The sequence below is a fragment of the Botryllus schlosseri genome, chromosome 3, assembly GCF_051294905.1.
Source record: "Botryllus schlosseri isolate E-star chromosome 3, Bs_hap1, whole genome shotgun sequence".
Taxonomy (NCBI): Eukaryota; Metazoa; Chordata; class Ascidiacea; order Stolidobranchia; family Styelidae; genus Botryllus; species Botryllus schlosseri.
The window spans coordinates 20,486,599-20,505,519 of NC_137238.1; the positions used below are offsets into that span (position 1 = coordinate 20,486,599).

The 18,921-nt window shown below is 40.3% G+C and overlaps 1 protein-coding gene and 1 long non-coding RNA gene across 2 annotated transcripts in view; both read left to right on the top strand.

Moving 5' to 3' along the window:
* Window positions 1-18,921, top strand: part of LOC145436055 (uncharacterized) — a 307,559-nt gene that overhangs the window by 185,591 nt on the left and 103,047 nt on the right. The gene's annotated exons all lie outside the window — the stretch shown is intronic.
* LOC145435397 (NFX1-type zinc finger-containing protein 1-like) overlaps window positions 1-18,921 on the top strand; it is a 98,023-nt gene that overhangs the window by 43,865 nt on the left and 35,237 nt on the right. The window contains exons 11-18 of the mRNA XM_080312673.1: window positions 1,308-1,399; window positions 1,854-2,050; window positions 2,115-2,253; window positions 7,142-7,270; window positions 7,330-7,455; window positions 7,548-7,737; window positions 10,900-11,177; window positions 14,865-15,020. Of these exons, the coding sequence (XP_080168799.1) occupies window positions 1,308-1,399; window positions 1,854-2,050; window positions 2,115-2,253; window positions 7,142-7,270; window positions 7,330-7,455; window positions 7,548-7,737; window positions 10,900-11,177; window positions 14,865-15,020 (1,307 nt within the window). The remainder of the gene's footprint in view (window positions 1-1,307; window positions 1,400-1,853; window positions 2,051-2,114; window positions 2,254-7,141; window positions 7,271-7,329; window positions 7,456-7,547; window positions 7,738-10,899; window positions 11,178-14,864; window positions 15,021-18,921) is intronic.

The following is an 18,921-nucleotide window of genomic DNA, read 5'->3' on the forward strand; positions in this document are numbered from 1 at the left end:
ATTCTACTTTAATGTCGTGTACGAAGCAGTGTTGGGATCAAGTCACTACCTTCGAGTCACGAGTCATTTCGAGTCATTGCACATTTTGACTCGAGTCAAGTCAAGTCAATCGATTTTCGAAGGTGACTCGAGTCAAGTCAAGTCACTCGGTTTTTGTAGATGACTCGAGTCAAGTCGAGTCAAGTCAAGTCAAGTCACGAGTCAAGTCACAATTCAAGTCAAGTTCCTTTTTCGAAGTATGAGGCATGTTTACGTCATTGCATTTTGCTGGCTGTCTGAAACATAGATTGAATGGTCATTAATTTTCAAGCGATAGACGAATATAGAGTTACATATACACACAAGAAGGCGCTGTATCGCTCACATATACGTAGAACTGATAAACTACGTAAGTAATTGCATAGCCTCAGTTTATAGTTATCAGCCAAAATAGAGAATAGAGAAACGAATTGAACAGATGCAATAGATTACCAGCTTACAAATTGATATGATACAATTCGAGGCTGTGTCAATGATTGAGGGCTATATAAACTATATTCGTATTCAATTTCAATAAAACAAAAGGTTTGGTTAAGGTATGAACATGAACATAGAGCAGAAATAGACATTTTGCTATTAAATTACTTTACTATATTAGTTTACGACAACGTAAGCTGTAAGCTTCCATCACTTCGTTCGCAGCCAATTTATTTGTGAGAGAATAATGGAGGCTCAGTAAAACGCACGATCATTGAATTATTGGTCGTTCTCACGGGTTACATCAGCGTTTCGCGAACAATCCGAACATATGCAAGATACAGTGATTTTTATCGGTACCGATTGCTTGATGACTTGAAATTGACTCGTGAATTTAGCTCCGAGTCACGAGTCAATCCACATTTTTGATACGCCGAGTCAAGTCAAGTCAAGTCATTTTAGCAAAGTGACTCGAGTCAAGTCAAGTAATACGAAAAAGGTGACTCGAGTCTGACTCGAGTCAAGTCATGACTCGAGTCATCCCAACACTGGTACGAAGATCTACGAAAAATGTGGTGGGCCCGTGGCGTATTCGCCAATGCGTCGGAACTGATATTTTATTCATCAATATCCCAAATTGTGGTGTCAGAAGATTCGAATTTTTCGTTGACCTTGCAAGTTCACAGCAGATTACCTGCGTCATTTATCATTTGATATATTATCTAATTTCGAAAATTATCTCGCGGGCAATATTTGACCTATACCCTACCGTTTCGAAAACGATCAGTATATCGCCCCGAACAGTGCTGCCGCAGTCGGGAGTGTTTACTGATGAATCAATTCCTTTGCAGTATCGACCATTACCTCGATGTACAATATCGCTTACTGCGAGAGGATTACGTCCGACCACTGCGCGTTGGAATTACGGAACTACGCCGTTCTGGTACTGATAAGTAGGGTTGGGCTCAAGGATTCGAGTAGGCCTACTCTAATAAAAATATAGCATATATTTCCAATGATTCGAGTGGCGTAGAGAGAGAGAAACCTCGACTGGTCGTATCGCAACATACGAAACATGTAGTAAAGAGCTACGCACGTTAGTGGACATAACATGCCTGTGAAGTAGTGACCAACCCAATCCCTTAGTACAAAGTGAAAATAAAAGTGTTTGCTACAAAAAATACCAAATAATCTTCGATGCGTCTAGAACCGACATAATAAAGTTTTTGAACGCATATTTGAGCTTCCCACACCATTCACACCATTGTGACATCATCATGAGTGATAGTCGAATACTCGACTTGATTGGAAGCTTAGGATACTCGATTTTGCCCAGCCCTACTAATAAGTAGTTTTATTGTCGGATGTGCGTGACTGCACACTGTTTCGAATTTCAGATCTCCGCGGGGGAGCCGCGAGCAATAACATTTATCGAGATGTCAGAATCTTATCCGTTATATCTGATAGATATGGACATTCCTCTGTCTTGCATAAGGTACAGTTCAGCACTAGAGGCCTGCAGAACGTCAGGTGGCAGAATGGCAAGCGGTTAATGGCCGGGAATTTGTTATGTTTTTCAAGCGATATGTTCCAGGTTCTTATAATTCGGCTTAAATGCGGTGAACAATGTTTCCTCATTAAAATGATATGTATTTTAGAATGAAGTGTATTTTGCTGTAGTCGCTCATCGGAATCCCACGGATCTTGAGGATGGTTACGTGACGGTGTCATTCGCACGCGAAGAAAGTGGAATAGAACCTATCGCGACTAGAAGTGGCAACAGAGATCGTTTTGATGGTGAGTTGTTGCTTTGAGGACTTGAAGTGCTGAAAGCAAATATTTAATCAGGGATTAGTGGGTTTAAGATTCAATTCCTAATGCAAGTCCAAGTACAAATCAATCCTTTACCAAAACCAAGTCGCTGGTCGTGTGAAAATTAAAAATTATTGGAAATTTCATGTTCAATCCAAGTTGTAACCAATTGGAAGATACTCGGAAATTCGTTCGAAATCCGGTCAGAAATCCGTTTCTCAAGTAAACTACAAGAAGTATAGAGTAATTAGCTATAATATTAAAAGTTTGCGAGTACCTTCAAAATTATGAATTATTATTGATCGTGCTACAGAAAGATGCAATTTTGTCAATATTTTTTTTTATATAGAGCAAGGATTCTTAAAGTATGGGTCGCGAAAGGTATAAAGATGGGTCACGACTGCACCCGAGCGTAATATGTATGTAGTTGGTTTTGTTCTTATGAAACAAAAATATGAGGCGCTTATCGCCTAACGGCCTTTTGCAACACGGTCTAAGACATAATGTAAGCGATACAAGGAGGTCGTATGAAATAATTGTTGAAAATGATGATTTTCATGTTACATGAGACATTGTTAAACTGTTGTATATATTGTACATATTGTGTATTCGTTGTATACTGTACTAGTGTTTGGAATATTCTGGAACTTTGTTAGCTAACCGCTGGTCTCCCTGCAGGAGTGTGAATGACTCATATTGAAAGTGTTCTGGTTTCTCGTGTACGCTCGAGTTAATGTTTTGATACTCGGGCATAATTGGTTTGATTCTGAGTTACCTCGTGGTAGTACACGATACGTCGCTCGCTGTATGAACAGGTCCGCTGTAATATACTTTGCTGTGTGTGTTGGACTGATGTTTGTCAAGTGTAAGAAATAGGGAATCTCAAGCCGTAGGTAGAACGGAGTAGATCCTGAATTTCATCAAAGGTTATGCGCCCTTGCTAATCTGCTCAACAGCAACGATGTCATCTGCTAACAATATGGAGAAGTTGAAGTGCGGTAGGATCAGTAATTGGCCTACGTGGAAGATACAAGTTAAAGGTGAATTAATGGCCAACGATTTATGGGAATATGTTGCAGAAGGAGACGTACAGAATGCATCCAGGTCTAAGAAGACTAAGGCCGCTGGTATATTATTGCGTAGCCTTGATGGTTCCGTGTTGCCGGCTGTACCGGAAGACCATCATTGCGATCCGAAGAAAATATGGGAGGATCTGGAGAAGAAGTTTGAGCCGAAGAATTCGATGATGTTTCTATCACTAAAACGGCAGATTGAAATGATGCCGACTTTTACGGATACGAATATTATTGAAAAGATTCAAGAATGTCAATTGCTGTTTCAAAGAATGGCTTGTATGGGTCATGCCGTTAGCGGTAGTGATCAGGTTTTCGAAGTGATAAAGCATTTGCCGTCCAGTTTTGAAGTGACGCGTTCGTATCTTGTGAACGAAATGCAAAGTAAAGCGGATTATTCGTTGGAAGATTTGCTGTTGAGAGTGCAAACGGTGATTTCGGTTTCTCCACCGCAAAGTGTTCAAGCCTACCAGGCGAAGGGGGAGTACGGTAAGCCGAAATTTACTGGTACGTGTGATCATCGTGGTAGAGTTGGTCATAAAAGGTCCATGTGTTGGGATCTGAAAAGTGATGTTAATCCACGTGATCGGGAATTCGAGCCTCGTGGTTACGAGCGTGGAAGTGTTTCTGGTGAAGGCAGAGGACGTTTTGAGCGTCGGACTGCTCATTATGCTGAGTGTGGAAATGATAATTCTCGAGAAAATAAATCGACTCGTGTAGGAGAGAGACATTCGCTGTTTTATTCGTCGGTTGTGTTACCCGTGGAAAGTAGAAATCTGGGTATGCCGCATCGTGGTAATAGCGATCGTTTTCGTGTGAGTAAGCAATATCTGATGCTTACGTCTGTTTTCCTGTCTCGACGCAGACTGTCTGTTATCTGTGATAGTGGTGCAACCTGTCATATGAGTTGCAATTCTGATATGTTTATTGAACTGAGACCTTTTCGTGCGGAAATCGAATTGGGTGATGGTAAAGTCATATATGCTGAGGGTATTGGGACCCTTCGTATGGTCATGTACGAAAATGGAGAGAGAACTGGTATTGCCGATTTACAAAACGCACTTTATGTTCCCGACTTGTCGACAACACTGTTTTCCGTAACAGCTGCTGTTGCCAATCCGAAATATGCAGTCGCTTTTAATTCGGATGGTATTCGGATTTTTGATAGAGTTGCTGGGTACAATGTTGCTACTGGCAGTATCGTGAACAATGTGTATGTGCTGAATTGTCGTCCTTGTACTGAAAAAGACATGTGGGAACCTTTGTCACGCCCCGTCGAGAGGGAGCGACGCTTTCTTGAAGTTGATAATAATGCGATCGAGCTTGATAAACCATGTGTTATGACATTGAAAAGTGAAGTCGGTGATACAGGGTCAGCCGATGACTCTCAAATCCCGCGTGGTTCAGAAAGAGTGTCTTCCTTATTGTCAATGGTCGACACGAAGTGTAATAATGGCGATAAAGCGGATGTTTTACCGCTTGATATTGTTGGGGACTTTGTGAATGTTACTGAAAATTGTCTGGCTGGAGACGTTTCAGCTGAGTTGCGGCCTCGTCGTATTGGCCACGTTGGACGAGAAGTGATTGTACAACGTGATGTTCGTGTCGATGAAACACGACTTGGTCAAGAAGGAGAAGTGGCTGAATCTCAGCCTGAATTGCCTGCGTCGAATTTCATCTATCCTGGAATGGATGACGATCAGGAAGTACGTGATGATGAGAGAAGTGGAAACGAAGAAGAAATTGCAGAATTGCGGAGGTCTGCACGTTTGACTGATGGTCAGCCGCCTCCGAGACTTACATGCAATGAAAATTTGCGACAGACTGTAGAACAAGTTGAAGTTGGAGTTGAAGGTAAACCTTCAGTCTCATTATTGTCGCATGCAGTACCTGCTACTGATGTGCACGTGGTAGAGCAAAAAACTCTGAAAGATGTATTGAACTCCGAGCATCCTGATTCATTGAGAAAAGCTGCATCAAAAGAAATGAAATCAATGTGTGATTTGAAAGTGTGCGAGTTGGCTAAATCTCCTGTCGGTGCAGATGGAATTGAAGTTCGTTACGCGTCAACTTATGGTGAATTTGCCGACATTTTGACAAAGCCGTCACGTCGACAACCTGCTGTTACTTGAGAGTTGAGATTGGTGTAAAATCATTGCCGTTGTGTTGAACGTTTAAAAATGTCTCAAGAGAAGGAGTGTTGAAAATGATGATTTTCATGTTACATGAGACATTGTTAAACTGTTGTATATATTGTACATATTGTGTATTCCTTGTATACTGTACTAGTGTTTGGAATATTCTGGAACTTTGTTAGCTAACCGCTGGTCTCCCTGCAGGAGTGTGAATGACTCATATTGAAAGTGTTCTGGTTTCTCGTGTACGCTCGAGTTAATGTTTTGATACTCGGGCATAATTGGTTTGATTCTGAGTTACCTCGTGGTAGTACACGATACGTCGCTCGCTGTATGAACAGGTCCGCTGTAATATACTCTGCTGTGTGTGTTGGACTGATGTTTGTCAAGTGTAAGAAATAGGGAATCTCAAGCCGTAGGTAGAACGGAGTAGATCCTGAATTTCATCAATAATGACGCATATCAAAATGCAGTAACATCGATCAAATCACAGAATGGCCTAAAACACAGAAATTACAAATAGTGGTTAAACGATAAAACAAATTCAACTACATACGGAATTATTCGAGAATCAATGATTAAATCGGTGATACAAAACTTAACTTTCAATTGCGCACATTTATCGATGAGAAATTTCCGATGAAACCCTTGGACAACTAATTATAAAATGATCCACGGTTTCTGGATAACGACAGTAACTACAGAATGGAGAATCAATCATTCCAATTTTAAACACATGGCTATTCAACGGACAGTGGCCGAACTGTAAACGAAAATATTACCTTCTTCTAGGCGATTCCTACGCACAGGAGGTTTATTTAAAATGGTATTTGATGTATTTCTTGCAACAAAATTTCTTCGCGCTTCGCTTGATCTCTTGCGAATCGTTTGTAGTTGAATCTAATTGTATTGCCAATTGTGAAAGTACGGTATATTCCTCGTATCATCTAACGCTGTGGGAGACTGTTAGGATGAACTAGTCCAGGGGTGTGCAAGATGCGGGTGTTGGACTATTAGATACAGGTATTTTGGGTTCGATATTTTTCACGCCAAGACACTTGAAGACATGACCAAGTTGCTGGTGGGCAAAGTGCGGAGCCTAAACAATCGGCTGTACGATGATCTTCGACGGAAAATGACCGTCTCTGTTTGATTAAAACCGTCGATATTCGTTTTTTTCGTCGAAATAGTCGCCACCGAATAATCCCGATTGCAACCCAACTTGGGATCGCGCGAGTCCCACATGGTTCTCGGAAATGCATTGCGTAGGCCTACCACTGGTTGTCTGCACCTTTTCTATTTCATGCACAATCGTAAAAACGTAGCATACTATCATTAAAAATGGATTTGTCTATGCGGGGCTTGGGTCGCGCGAGATGCCCGTAAAACTCAGATTTTGTTCCAGGTCTAAAAGAAAGTTTGATAACCACCTATATAGGGAAACAATATGTAATTGGAATTAAATTCCCTATCAAATGATGTTCTGAGTAATTTATCGAACAGAATGACTACAGTACTTTGTCAAGGAAAAGTTGTGATAACTTATACACGAGTATAGAGGCTTACAGTTTTATTAGAAGCCCCGCGTCGCAGATCGTACCTTCCCACTAACAGGATCCGAAAGTGTAACGTTCAATGATAGTATTTTACTGTTGAGTCAAATAGAACTTCCCGGGACAAGCAGACAAACTCCTTCAGCAGCAGCGTGGTCAATCAATATGAAGAACGTGTACACCATGGTTGAGTCCGAAGCATATTTTGAAACTTACAGACATGTGCTTGCGGCACTTAGAGGTGAAACGATTATTGTACTGCCGGTTTCCAAATAAAAATGAAAACATAGTAAATTGCAGATACCAAACACATGCCACTGCAAAGGTACATTGTTGATTGCGCAAAGGACATGCACGCACCAAAATACCTTCGGCCAGACGTTGGCGAACGAGTTGGTTATGATTTCTCGTCCATCACAGGCGAAGGTAATCATTATGCGTGTGCCTTTGTCAGGCACTCGAAATTATGCTATTACTCATAATATGTTAAATATGTTACCACATTTGCGTGACTACAGAGAAAATGATCGACGTCCTTGGTCAGGACTGGCCGAGTCCCTCTGAACTCGGATTGAACGACTCACAAACAGCTGCTCTGAAACTAGCGTTAACCAATGAACTGGCAATCATCCAAGGACCTCCGGGGACTGGAAAAACTCATGTTGGAATAGCCATTATGAATATTTTACTGAGGAACAAGGCTATCTGGTATGTTCGATGGCACTATATACAATTAAACATTTAGTGTATGTACCCTAGAATTGACTAGCGAGAGATTGATGCTGATTATTCTAGATCACCCTAACCTTTCTTCTTCCAGCGCTCGTTTTCTGAAATTGTCATGGTCTGACGCCCCCACATTTTAAGAATTATACTAAAAGCAATAGGAAGTGGTCGAAGCCCGGTCATTTTTTTCGCTTCGGGACTTTACTATTGGAAATATTTCGCACTTGAATTGCGCCCGAGTTTCACTAGACTAATTAAAGATCTAATAATTGTATGTGCTATATTCTGGATCAAATCAAGGTTGTTATAACAACCAGCGGGTACGGTAGTGGTTCTCAACCGTGAGTCCGCGAAGTCTCTAAATAGTCAAAATGGTTGATGACGTAATTTGTATTTCTTAAAATTAGGAAAATCACGATGCAGTTTGACTTCAAAACTGCTAAAAAAAGATTCACATCAACAGAATGGCCGTCTGAGATGAAATATCATAGTGTACAACAGAGTTGGATCAATTACAATAATTCAGTTCAATTACAATTACAATTACAATTGCTCCCTTGCATGTTTCAATTACATTACAATTACAATTACTCAATGCTAAAAATATCCCACTACAATTACAATTACTGTTCAACATGTAATTGATTCGGTAGAGAGGTGTTCTTTGACAGCCATAGCGACGTAAGTAGCAACAATCTCAAGCTAGTCAGTATTCATGTTTCATTCATGATTCGTAGAATACCCTTTAATTGAAAAAAAAACTCAAACATATTCGAACTATTCCTAATCATGAGTACTGAAAACTAAAAACATAGAAAACTGTTTCAAGCCACTGTTAACAACCAAAAGTTTGAGCGACTAATAGCGAATAGGCTACAGGACAGTCAATGAAATGTAATCAAACGATTATGCTACTCATAGCTGAGGGAGGATAATGAAATATAATTGGTAAGTCGTCAGCAATAAGGATGATACCGATAAGATGTGCAAAATTGAAATAAATGCAAAAGGAAAGAACCTCCTGATAACTACGAGTTACAACATTTGGTTCGCATTTACATTTTCACTTGCTCGGAAACTGTTAGATTGCATTTGATGAACATTGAGGTGCGAAAATTTCTGGCCCCAGGAAATTTGGCGGCCAAGATTTGAGGTAAGATTGGGATATTATCTCAACAAATGCATGATGAAGTTTGATGAAGCCTTGATTGGAAACTAGAATTTATTTTTGCAATTGTTGCAGCAAGCCTTGGGACTGGTCGGAGATTTAAAAATAAAACTGTGACCGTGGTGTAGGAAATGGTTCAGCACAGGTTTCAGAAGAGTTGATTTGCTGTTTATGCATTTGTCATATAGTAAGATTTAGTTTAGCCCACTGGTTCTCTAACTTTTTTAGACACGCCCCCCTTTTATGACAGTGAACTGTTCCGTGCCCCCCTTATCGTCATATCACACAATGAAACCAGAATGTTAGCAATCCTTACAGATAGTTTGAGGGTATGGAAGGTTACGACTGTTGATGAGAGATTTCTCCAATATGAAATTCAGACTATACGCAGAGCAATAACAATGATATGAAGGCGAATCGCGCCGAACGCGAAAAAAAAATCAGTTTACCGGAGCTTCACGCCTACTTCAGATGCTTTCACGCCGCCCAAGAGGGCACGCCGCCCAAGGGGGCTGTTCCTCACATAGTGTCGTTCTCCCGTCATACCTTACATGTATATCATAGAAACTGACCGCAAGTTAGGGAACCATTCGTTACAGCAGAAGACAGGGACGGAAAGATCATCATAAAAGTACAGGATAATGGCAATAAATATATACCCGCTCCAGGAAATGCATAGGAGGCCTTATAATCTGTCAACCGCCTTATTGCTTAACCGTCCGTTCATTACACCATGTAAGAAAATTCTGCAAAATTTTTAGTCGAGTAAAAATTTTTATGTAATGTATTTTGCTAGTCTATACTAACCACTAAAATACAGAAAAAAATTCTGAAGTGTCCCCAGTCTTCGATGAATGTCACTTACTCTGATTTCTCGTTTTACCCTAAATTTCCCTGTAATAATCCGCAAAATTCGTTATTTGACGTACAAACACACGCGCCAAGAAAAGTAATATGCACAAATATCGAGTGCAATAAATTATGTAAGGATGCAAGCACTTCAAAAAACTTCGAAATTGTATTTTTGCGTGATTTGCGTCTATGAACTGAGAAATCTTCTCTTATTATGGATTGCAAATAAGCCCAGGTGACGATGCAACTCCACCTCCTTTGGTATCTTCTTTCCAAATCAGAAATATCCTGCTGAAACACTTCACCATGTTTCCCGCTTTCATCAGCCTTATTTAGACCAATAAAAATCAATCTGAGAGTGCAGGTAATGCGTTTTTAACGACATCCCCACTCCATTTTCCATGTACTTTTTCATACATTTTCATATTTTTTTCGTGAATAGTGTTCAGTGTAGCTTGGGAGTACCATAAGCAAAAACACTAGAATGTTCTGCATTACCTCCTTGGAATCCTTTCAAAAAGCCAATCATTTTTAAATCTCGACTGAGTTACCTGTTGTATCTGGCATAGTAAATACTTTCAAGGAGAAATTTCATTCATTTTGCACTTCAAGAATATCTGCCAGTAAATAGACGCCATTGGCTTCGGTCATGAGCAATTCCTATGACTAAAGGTTGTCAACATTGCTGTATAAGCAAAGAGTACCTGCCACAGAAAAATGCCCTGAAAATCTTTCGTGCCTTTTTCTCAACGAAGAACATCGACACGCTGAATCTAACAAGTTTTCTATAGTTTCAACCTTCAAGTCAGAAGTTCCGCATTTGATTGAGTGAGTTTGGTGTTTTTACCTAAATCATTAAGTTCGTGTTAGTTAAAGAAGTGTGGTTCTGGATTTATGTATATGTGGGAGATATTGAAGTCGTCATCGGAGTTATTTTTGCATCTGCAAACCCTGTCGAGTCTTCTGGAACATTTTTTGCCCGGCAGCTTGGGCACTTGGGCAGTGACAACTTATTGTTATGCGGACGGAATATGTCCTTAAAAGAATGGCGTAAGGATATGCAATGTCAAGTAATTTTTTTAGTTCTTTTGGCTCAACTAAATTTTTGTTACATGGTGTTATAGGTCTCAGTCAGGAAACACTGACGATAACGTTTCGAACGAAAGCGACTCAAGCAATATCGATCGGAGCGACAACGATACGAGCGCGAGATCTCCGATTCTCGTGGTGTGCTACACCAACCACGCGCTGGATCAGTTTCTCGTGGAAATTTCCAAGTTTTCAGACAATATCGTTCGAATCGGGGGACGTTGCCAAAATGATTCCGTCAAACCGTTCTGTTTGCACGAAATCAAGCGTCACGACTGCAACCATTCTTCGTTTCAGATGGCTATGATCCAAGGTACGATGGGCAATTTTTTAATGGTTAGACGAACTATGAGAAACTGTCTCATCCTGCTCAGGTATTACCATATGGATTTTGATAGGGGATGGTGCTGCTCACGTATTAAATACACGGGGCCGTTGTAAAACAAGTATTTAGGACTTGCAGAATCGTAATATACGTCTGAATGCGCTTAATTAGGGCATTTTGGCTCCGCTCACGTTCGACGGAGTTGAGCGGAGAAATATCATTGTCCTAATTAACCGGAAATCAATTATTTCTGTCATGGTGAAAGGCAGGAAATGCATTAAAAGTAATGCACCCTTGCGAAATCAATGAGTTACAGCTACGCTGTAATGCATTAATTGGCATGGATCGCATAAAACGCAGCAGAGTTGGTTAGTTATATTGTGCATTATATCGATACCAAACGATTTAGCAAATACTGGATATTGTATTTCTGTGTTTCACACAGGCATAAGGACTGAATCGGCATGTTCCGTACTATTCTGTTATACAGCCTACGAAGTATTGTTTATTGTACCATAACCAAACGGTATGAATCGCAAACCTGTTTCCGAATCAAGCGGAGGATTGTCTGAATTAACGGGATTTTAATACGTGCGAATAAAGTGGTTGTCCAGGTTACCTGATGTCCAAATTAAGCGGATTCGACTGTAATCCATTTCAGTGACTTTCTATTTGCAGTGTTAACGGGAAGCTAAATAAGTAAAACTTAACTTGTACTATCCCGCGGAACACTTACGCAAATCTTCATGCCTTTGGAGATCACCAAATTTTCTTTGATTCATAAGAACACAAGTCTACCACAACAGACATCTAACTAGACATCAAATGCATTACTATAGATTACCGGTGCGCAAAATGAACTGTGAATCAACAGAGTGTTAGACTTTTCCTCTTCCCATTCATGAACCAGTTCAGAAATGCGGTCTTCACCTTGGAAAGTGTCATCGTATTGTTCGGCAGCGTAATACCTATTGCCTAATTACTAATGACCCTCTAAATATTTGAGATAGAATTCGCATTTCAGAAGGTCGTACACGACGTATCACCGTAACAGTCGCAATTCGACTACTGACTGAGCCTAATTGCATGCAGCCCATGATAGCAAAGACGGGCGTATCATCACAAATCATACGTATTAGTTGAGTGTGTGTCTTGACCTACGTGGAACCCCTTAGACTTGCCCGCAGAATCCCTAGTGTTCCGTGGAACAGCTGTTAAGATCCACTGAGCTAAATGTTCTCCTATACCGACACTTTGTTTTACACCGGCAATCATTTTCGATATCCTTGACCTACGCGCTATCCTCAACCTATATTTTAGATAACGTATGCCGGAAGCGAAACTACGATATGCAAGGCGCGTCGTTATAAGAGTAAATTTCCGTGTTCATGCACATAGGTCACATGAAATACCTCTAAGCCCACCCAAAATAAGTTATGTCCATTTTGTTTCCAACACCGAGATCAATATTAGATAGGTTCTGTCATTTCTAGTAATATTCAAGTAATCGTTTCGTCGAGCAATTCAGATAATTCCAGGGCTGTAACCAAGTCACAATAGTTCCGAGTCACAAGTCAATTTTACTTTTTATATAGTTTTTAATAGAGTCAAGTCAAGTCAAGTCATTTACAATTCCTCACTGATTAATGTACAAGTCAAAGTCAAAGAGCAACGTGTCGCGTCCGATTCATACTGTTGAGGTCGGAGTCCAAGTCATAATGTTCACTGTTCATTATCTATAGTTCAAGGGGGTTAAACTCACTTCTGCGAAAGTCTTGTGCGATATAGAAGGCCTTGCATTCAAAATACACTCACTTTTATCAGTCTCAAAATGTTGATTCAAACTGATATACTAGAGTTTCTGGTCCTATTTTTCAAGTAGCGGTCCTGATACACGACACTTGAATCAAGTTAAAAACACTGTATTGAGCTAATACACAAATTTAATCAACGCGAGATCAGCCATTTTCCATGTTTAATACGAAATGACTCGAGTTAAGTTTATTAAAAAATGGGGCCTCGAGTCATTGCCACCCTGGCTAATTCCCATTCCCATCTTGGAATATGGAAGTCGAGTCCCGTATGACATAGGCCTAGGTCATGATTTTAACAGCATCACTGCATGCGTATATAGACCAGCGGTTCTCAAGCTGGGTTCCGAGGTCCTTTTGCGATACGCGAGACATTTTTTCGGGATCGTAAAGCACGTTCCAAAATAATTGAAGCAATCCCGAGAAAGAATATAAAAAATTTCAGGAAGTTTCTTTTTTAAACAAAACTAGAATGTGGTCCCCCAATATATCGTTAATCAACATAAAGTAGAGTACTCGGTGCCGAATTAGTCAATTTTAAATTTTAGTCACGCTTCGCGCGCTTCAGTGTCAATATGTATTTCTTGATTTTATTGTGCGTACATACGCAGTCTCGCACAAAATACGGATAATTCTACAGAAATATGTTTACCCATATTCACAAATATGAGAACATTTGAGGGTATTTGGAGGCTTTAGTGTGGGGATGCGCAACCTGTGGGTACATCATCGGCATTTCAGCGCTGACCATTACCGTCCAACAACAAGACATGGAGGTCTGGTCAACATGCGACATCATAAGTGCACTGCCAAAAGGATTATTGAATATTAAGCCGTGGCCCAAAATTATCTCCACATGTTGGTCGGAGCCTTCGATATTGATAAGTTCAGGCACCGAAATAGCCGACACCGAAAGTCCTAATATATGCCCGCGCTGTACAAATGCCATTTGGGAATGAAAAATAATGATCCCCTTGTTGATATGAGAGTTGCAAAGGAATTTTCCCCTTACTGTATTCTGGTACGATTGAGCGATTCCAGTGTCTTTCGGGTTATCGGGTAGCGACAATCATTACCAGTTACGAAATGTCACCATGCTGCAATAAAGTTATTATTAATATTGACAAAATTGATTCTTTATAACTAAAATACCTTCGCAACTCACGCTACAAGAGATTGACTGCACGTTGATTTTTCATAACACTGATTGGGGCATACTAAGCCGATAGAAATAAATTAATAGCCTAAGTCTTGCTTTTACCTTTAGCTATTTCGGCTCGTTCATGAATCACGTAATACCGTTTGTGAATCGAATGAATAAAAAGTAGTGATGGATTTAGCCGTAGGGGAAAAGGGGTCTGAAGGATTCGTCCTACAGATATTAGGTTGGCCACGTTTTCGGGGGTTGAATGTGAATTTGAACTGGTTGAATTTGATTCAAGATACTAACGTTGCATTCTCAAAAACGCAACCAAGCATATAGCCAAGCTGGTCCCCTCACCTCATATTAACACCGTAAAATCGAACGTGTTGCCTTGTATTGATTTTGTAAGGGGTGGCGAGACATTTAAAATATTTTATTGAAAAGTTTGAGAACCACTGGTATAGACGAATATAGAATATAGAAGGAACCAATACTATGGTTTCACCGTATGTTTCGATGGTGTAGGGACAATGTGATATCAATTACGCACGTGCGTTCTTCAGGTTGGCATACAATCGATCTGTAAAGAATAATGTAGAATGTGGCCATTCCACCGGCTTTGTTGGAAATGCTGGCTGTACGTCCTTTCAGCAACTATCAAACACTAGAAATGTATCGCGTTGTATGAAATGTTTTCATAACTTCGGTGATATTTTTCAGATGAAATGAAAGACCTTGCAAAGAAGATATTCCCACGAAGTGCCAACATTCTTGAATCTCATACCAGCATACAACAACTGCGCAACCATCACGTTCCACAGCGATTGCGAGAGCAATTTGATCTGTCACCATATCAGTTGGGAAATGTCAACAGAGGTATCGTTGAGAAATATATGCCCATGTCGCGGCAAGATGGGCGTCCCTTCTGGTGGGGCACGTAATTTAAGTTACTTGACAATTAAACCCATGTTATGACATATAGAACTAGGAATAAATTATTTGATAGGGACTTTTAATGAAAAGCAACTAAGCGTTTTCATCAATAGTGTCACATTTTTAGTAGATCTTCGTTCATTACAATGAAGCAGTATTTTCTGCGGCGGATTTATCTAAAGTAAGTTTTTTCTTCACGCTTTCCGCAATATGTTGTCACTCGATTTCTTGCTTTTAATATTGTTACCCCTCCTGAAGATGAACGAACGCCTAATGTACCAGATTGAGTATATCTATATTCGCAATTACGAGACAAAGCGTCGTCCAACATGCGACCTTGCGTTGGCGCTCGCAGAAAGACCGTCGACGATGAAACCTATAGGCATAAAATTATTGACGCATGTTCGCCAAAGCTCTCGATATCGGTATGTCCAGGCGCCGAATAGTGCAGTCCTTGCGAACTGAGTCCTGCGATATACAGCAGGTCCGCAATATACTCAAGTAACAATATTATTGACTTATTGTTGACCTATTAACTTTGAAGAATTTTCGCGCTTTCGTGCGGATGGTGGCCCGCGCAATGGTTCGTGGCTTGCATGTGGCCCTTCGGCTCAAAAGGTTGGCCACCCCTGCTGTATGATGATTCCTGATCAGCCAACTTGAAACACTTTCGTGGAAGAAATCGTCACTTCTACCTCTAAATTAGCAGAGCCATACAGCATTAATTCAACTTCTACTTGGGAGCAATGCTAACTACTTTGACCATCTCTGGTAGGCTAATATCATTTATCACTTACCATTTCCAGAACGAAAATATCTAGGCTCCTTAAATCAGTAGTATATCTCTCCGGTGATGAGGTGGTAGTACTTCAGCAGGGCCATGTTGTGAGGCGTTGGTTAAAACCTGCCAGTTGATAACTCCTACGAACGGTGGTGAGGTGGTAGTAGCCTACTTCAGTAGGGATCGGTGGCGACTGACGAGATGACCTTTCGGTTACTTAGTTTGTCGCAGCTATAGTGGTAGGCTACTTAGTTTGTGTCGTTACAGAACCCTACGATCGTTCGACAGGTTACAGTATACTGGTAAATAGTTTGTCGCAGAACGCGCTTTCGCTGGTAAGGTTTTAATAAGAATGATAAGTAATTAGTAACGGAAAACTAATTCCGACATCACAGAACCGCCACTTGATAATATTCAAATTGTATGGAATATGCCATCTGTTCTAATCCTAATCCTTTTGTGAGGTTAATCCTTTCCGCGATCAAACTCACGGCACAACTGCGAGTTGAATCCAGACATGAATGTGTTAATTTGTGACTTTGATATCAAGATAATATCGATTTACGAAATAAATTATAGAGCATTGCTATGATATTTAAGTACCTTGAAAATTTTCTTCACTTCATGGTCATTTACACCAGGCCGACACTTTTCATTTTACTCCGTAACTGCAGACTTATATAGCACGGCCCACATCTATAGGCGTTTTGTACGGCACCGCTTACGCGGATGAGGTGGCGAGGAGGAGCCTAGATATAAGAATTCTGAAGTCGACCTTGGAAGGAATCGAACCTGCAACCCATTGGTGTTGCAGCCGCGGATTACACCACTGCGCTGTCTCGCCATATATGAAATAATCGATTACGAATACGATAGGTTCGGATTTTTCTCGAATGCGATTACGATTACTTGAACATGCTGTAATCTTCGTACTCAATTAGGCTTACTAATCACGATTCAATAGTGATAGACTCAATAGTGACAGCATTCACAGAAACTCTATTTTGACAAACGAAAAACCAGATCGCTGAGAGAGTTGCAAGGTTTCAATCCTTGTTCCAAATCAATATGCGAATAATATGTCATACAAGCGATCGACATTATTCATATTATTGGATATAAGACAGTACTATGTTTACCGCATTGAAATAATATCTTGATTTCAAGGTGAAAAATTAACACATTAAGGTCTCGATTAACCTCACAAAATAATTAGGGTAGCAAAGAGCACTTTTCAGACAATTTGTATCTTATCAAGTCATCGCCGATGGCGGTTCTGTGATGTCGTAATTATTTATTCGATACTAATTACTAGGGCAAGTTTTTGTTGCACTAAAATCGAGAGAAAGTTGCAATTAATTTTAACAAAAATTTTATTAAAAAGTTGCATTTATAATTTTTGCTAAATTATCAGGGTATGAGATACTTGAAAGGTTCCGTTGTATAATCTAGTTCCTGCAGAGCTGTCAAACTTTTTACTGGAGAAATCGCTCAAAATTAAATTTTTCCCGATACACAGCAATAAGATTACGCAATGCGCAATAATTCCCCCCTAAAAAAGCCAAACAGCATAGCGATAATCCACTCGCCCCTATCTAAAACAAGTCAAGTACCATACCCCAAACCCCCAAGGTCTGCAAACTTGGCCCAAGGCGTTGCAGAAAAACTCACTCTTGACGATTTAAACAAAATAAATAGCCTGAAAAAGGAGGCCCATTCAAAATCTAATTTTGGACGGTCTCGCGTATATGTTGGTAATATGGAAAACTATCTCAAATTTAAACGACAGAATTAATAAAGTGATTTATTTACATATCGTTCGGGCACGATGGTGTTTGGCAGTGGTAGTTGAAGTTTTTGCTTGTAAGCCATTGTGTCACAAATAACCAGGGTTGCCATCGACATGGACCCAAAAATAAGGACAGTCGAAAAATTAGATTAGCATGGAAAAGCGTTTTTGTACATACTTTGTATTAAACGAGTTGGGGCATATCACATTCCATACTTTTCGCTAGAAACAATCTGCTTCAGCAACCCCATGTTATTTGAAAGTGCTTCGTGGTTCTCACAACGGCTCAGGTCTAGGTTTTCCTTTACTCAGGGCCGAAACAACCCTTCGTCAGCCCCCCTAAAAAAAACGTTAGTCTTGGGCCCCCCCCATAGGATGATAAACCAAACTTTTTCACCTCGTTGCGATTATAGGCGTCAAACAAGATGGTAAAGGCAATGCCGTGCACCAAGTTTAGACAAAATCATTTTTGAGCGTATGGAGCAAGAACTCCTGGCCGAAAATAATTTATTTGCGATGTTGGAATCGGGGAATATTGCTTTGAACAATTGCGATGTGAAGTCGTTGGCGAGGATTGATTGCTGGTGTTTGACAGTATGTAATGCCCAGGTACCCTCTGAAGCAGCTGTCTTGTAGTCTGTGGTCGTTGTTGCTGATCGACTTGTGGAAAAATAATTCATCGACTGGCTCAAATTAATCATTATGACACACATCTTGTGTTTTGGGGTACCAATGTGAGTTGAAGTAGCGGTCTTTTCTATGGCCTCCAGGTTAATGTCACAATTGCAGATATTGCAATGTGCGAAACACTCGACCTTCAAGCTTTGTTAGATACCTTCGAATTCTCTCTCATGATCGTTACGAAAAACGTTTTTACGCCTGCCCATTTTAACTAATCAGATTTTGCCTTATTAGTAGCTAAAACTATATGCGCAAGTGCAATATAATTTAGAAAAATTTATCAATGATTTATAGTTTTACTACTGCTTAACCAATGTGTAGGCTGCACTGCGCCTTTTTTCACCCCGCAATAAATGCTGCCTGCCCCACAGCTTGAGCTTATTACTGCTGTAGACCAAACAGCAGGAACCTGGTACTGCTGTTTACTGCTAAAATGTCGTCCGCTGCGGTAACTTGGTATACTGATAGTACTGCTATGCCACCACTCACTGTCCGCCCTAGCTTTCTCACCACTTAGAAGTCAAATCTTGTGGTGTGTAGGTCACGAAAGTTCCTGTCATTTATCATGTCACGAAATCACGACGCAAAAGCAT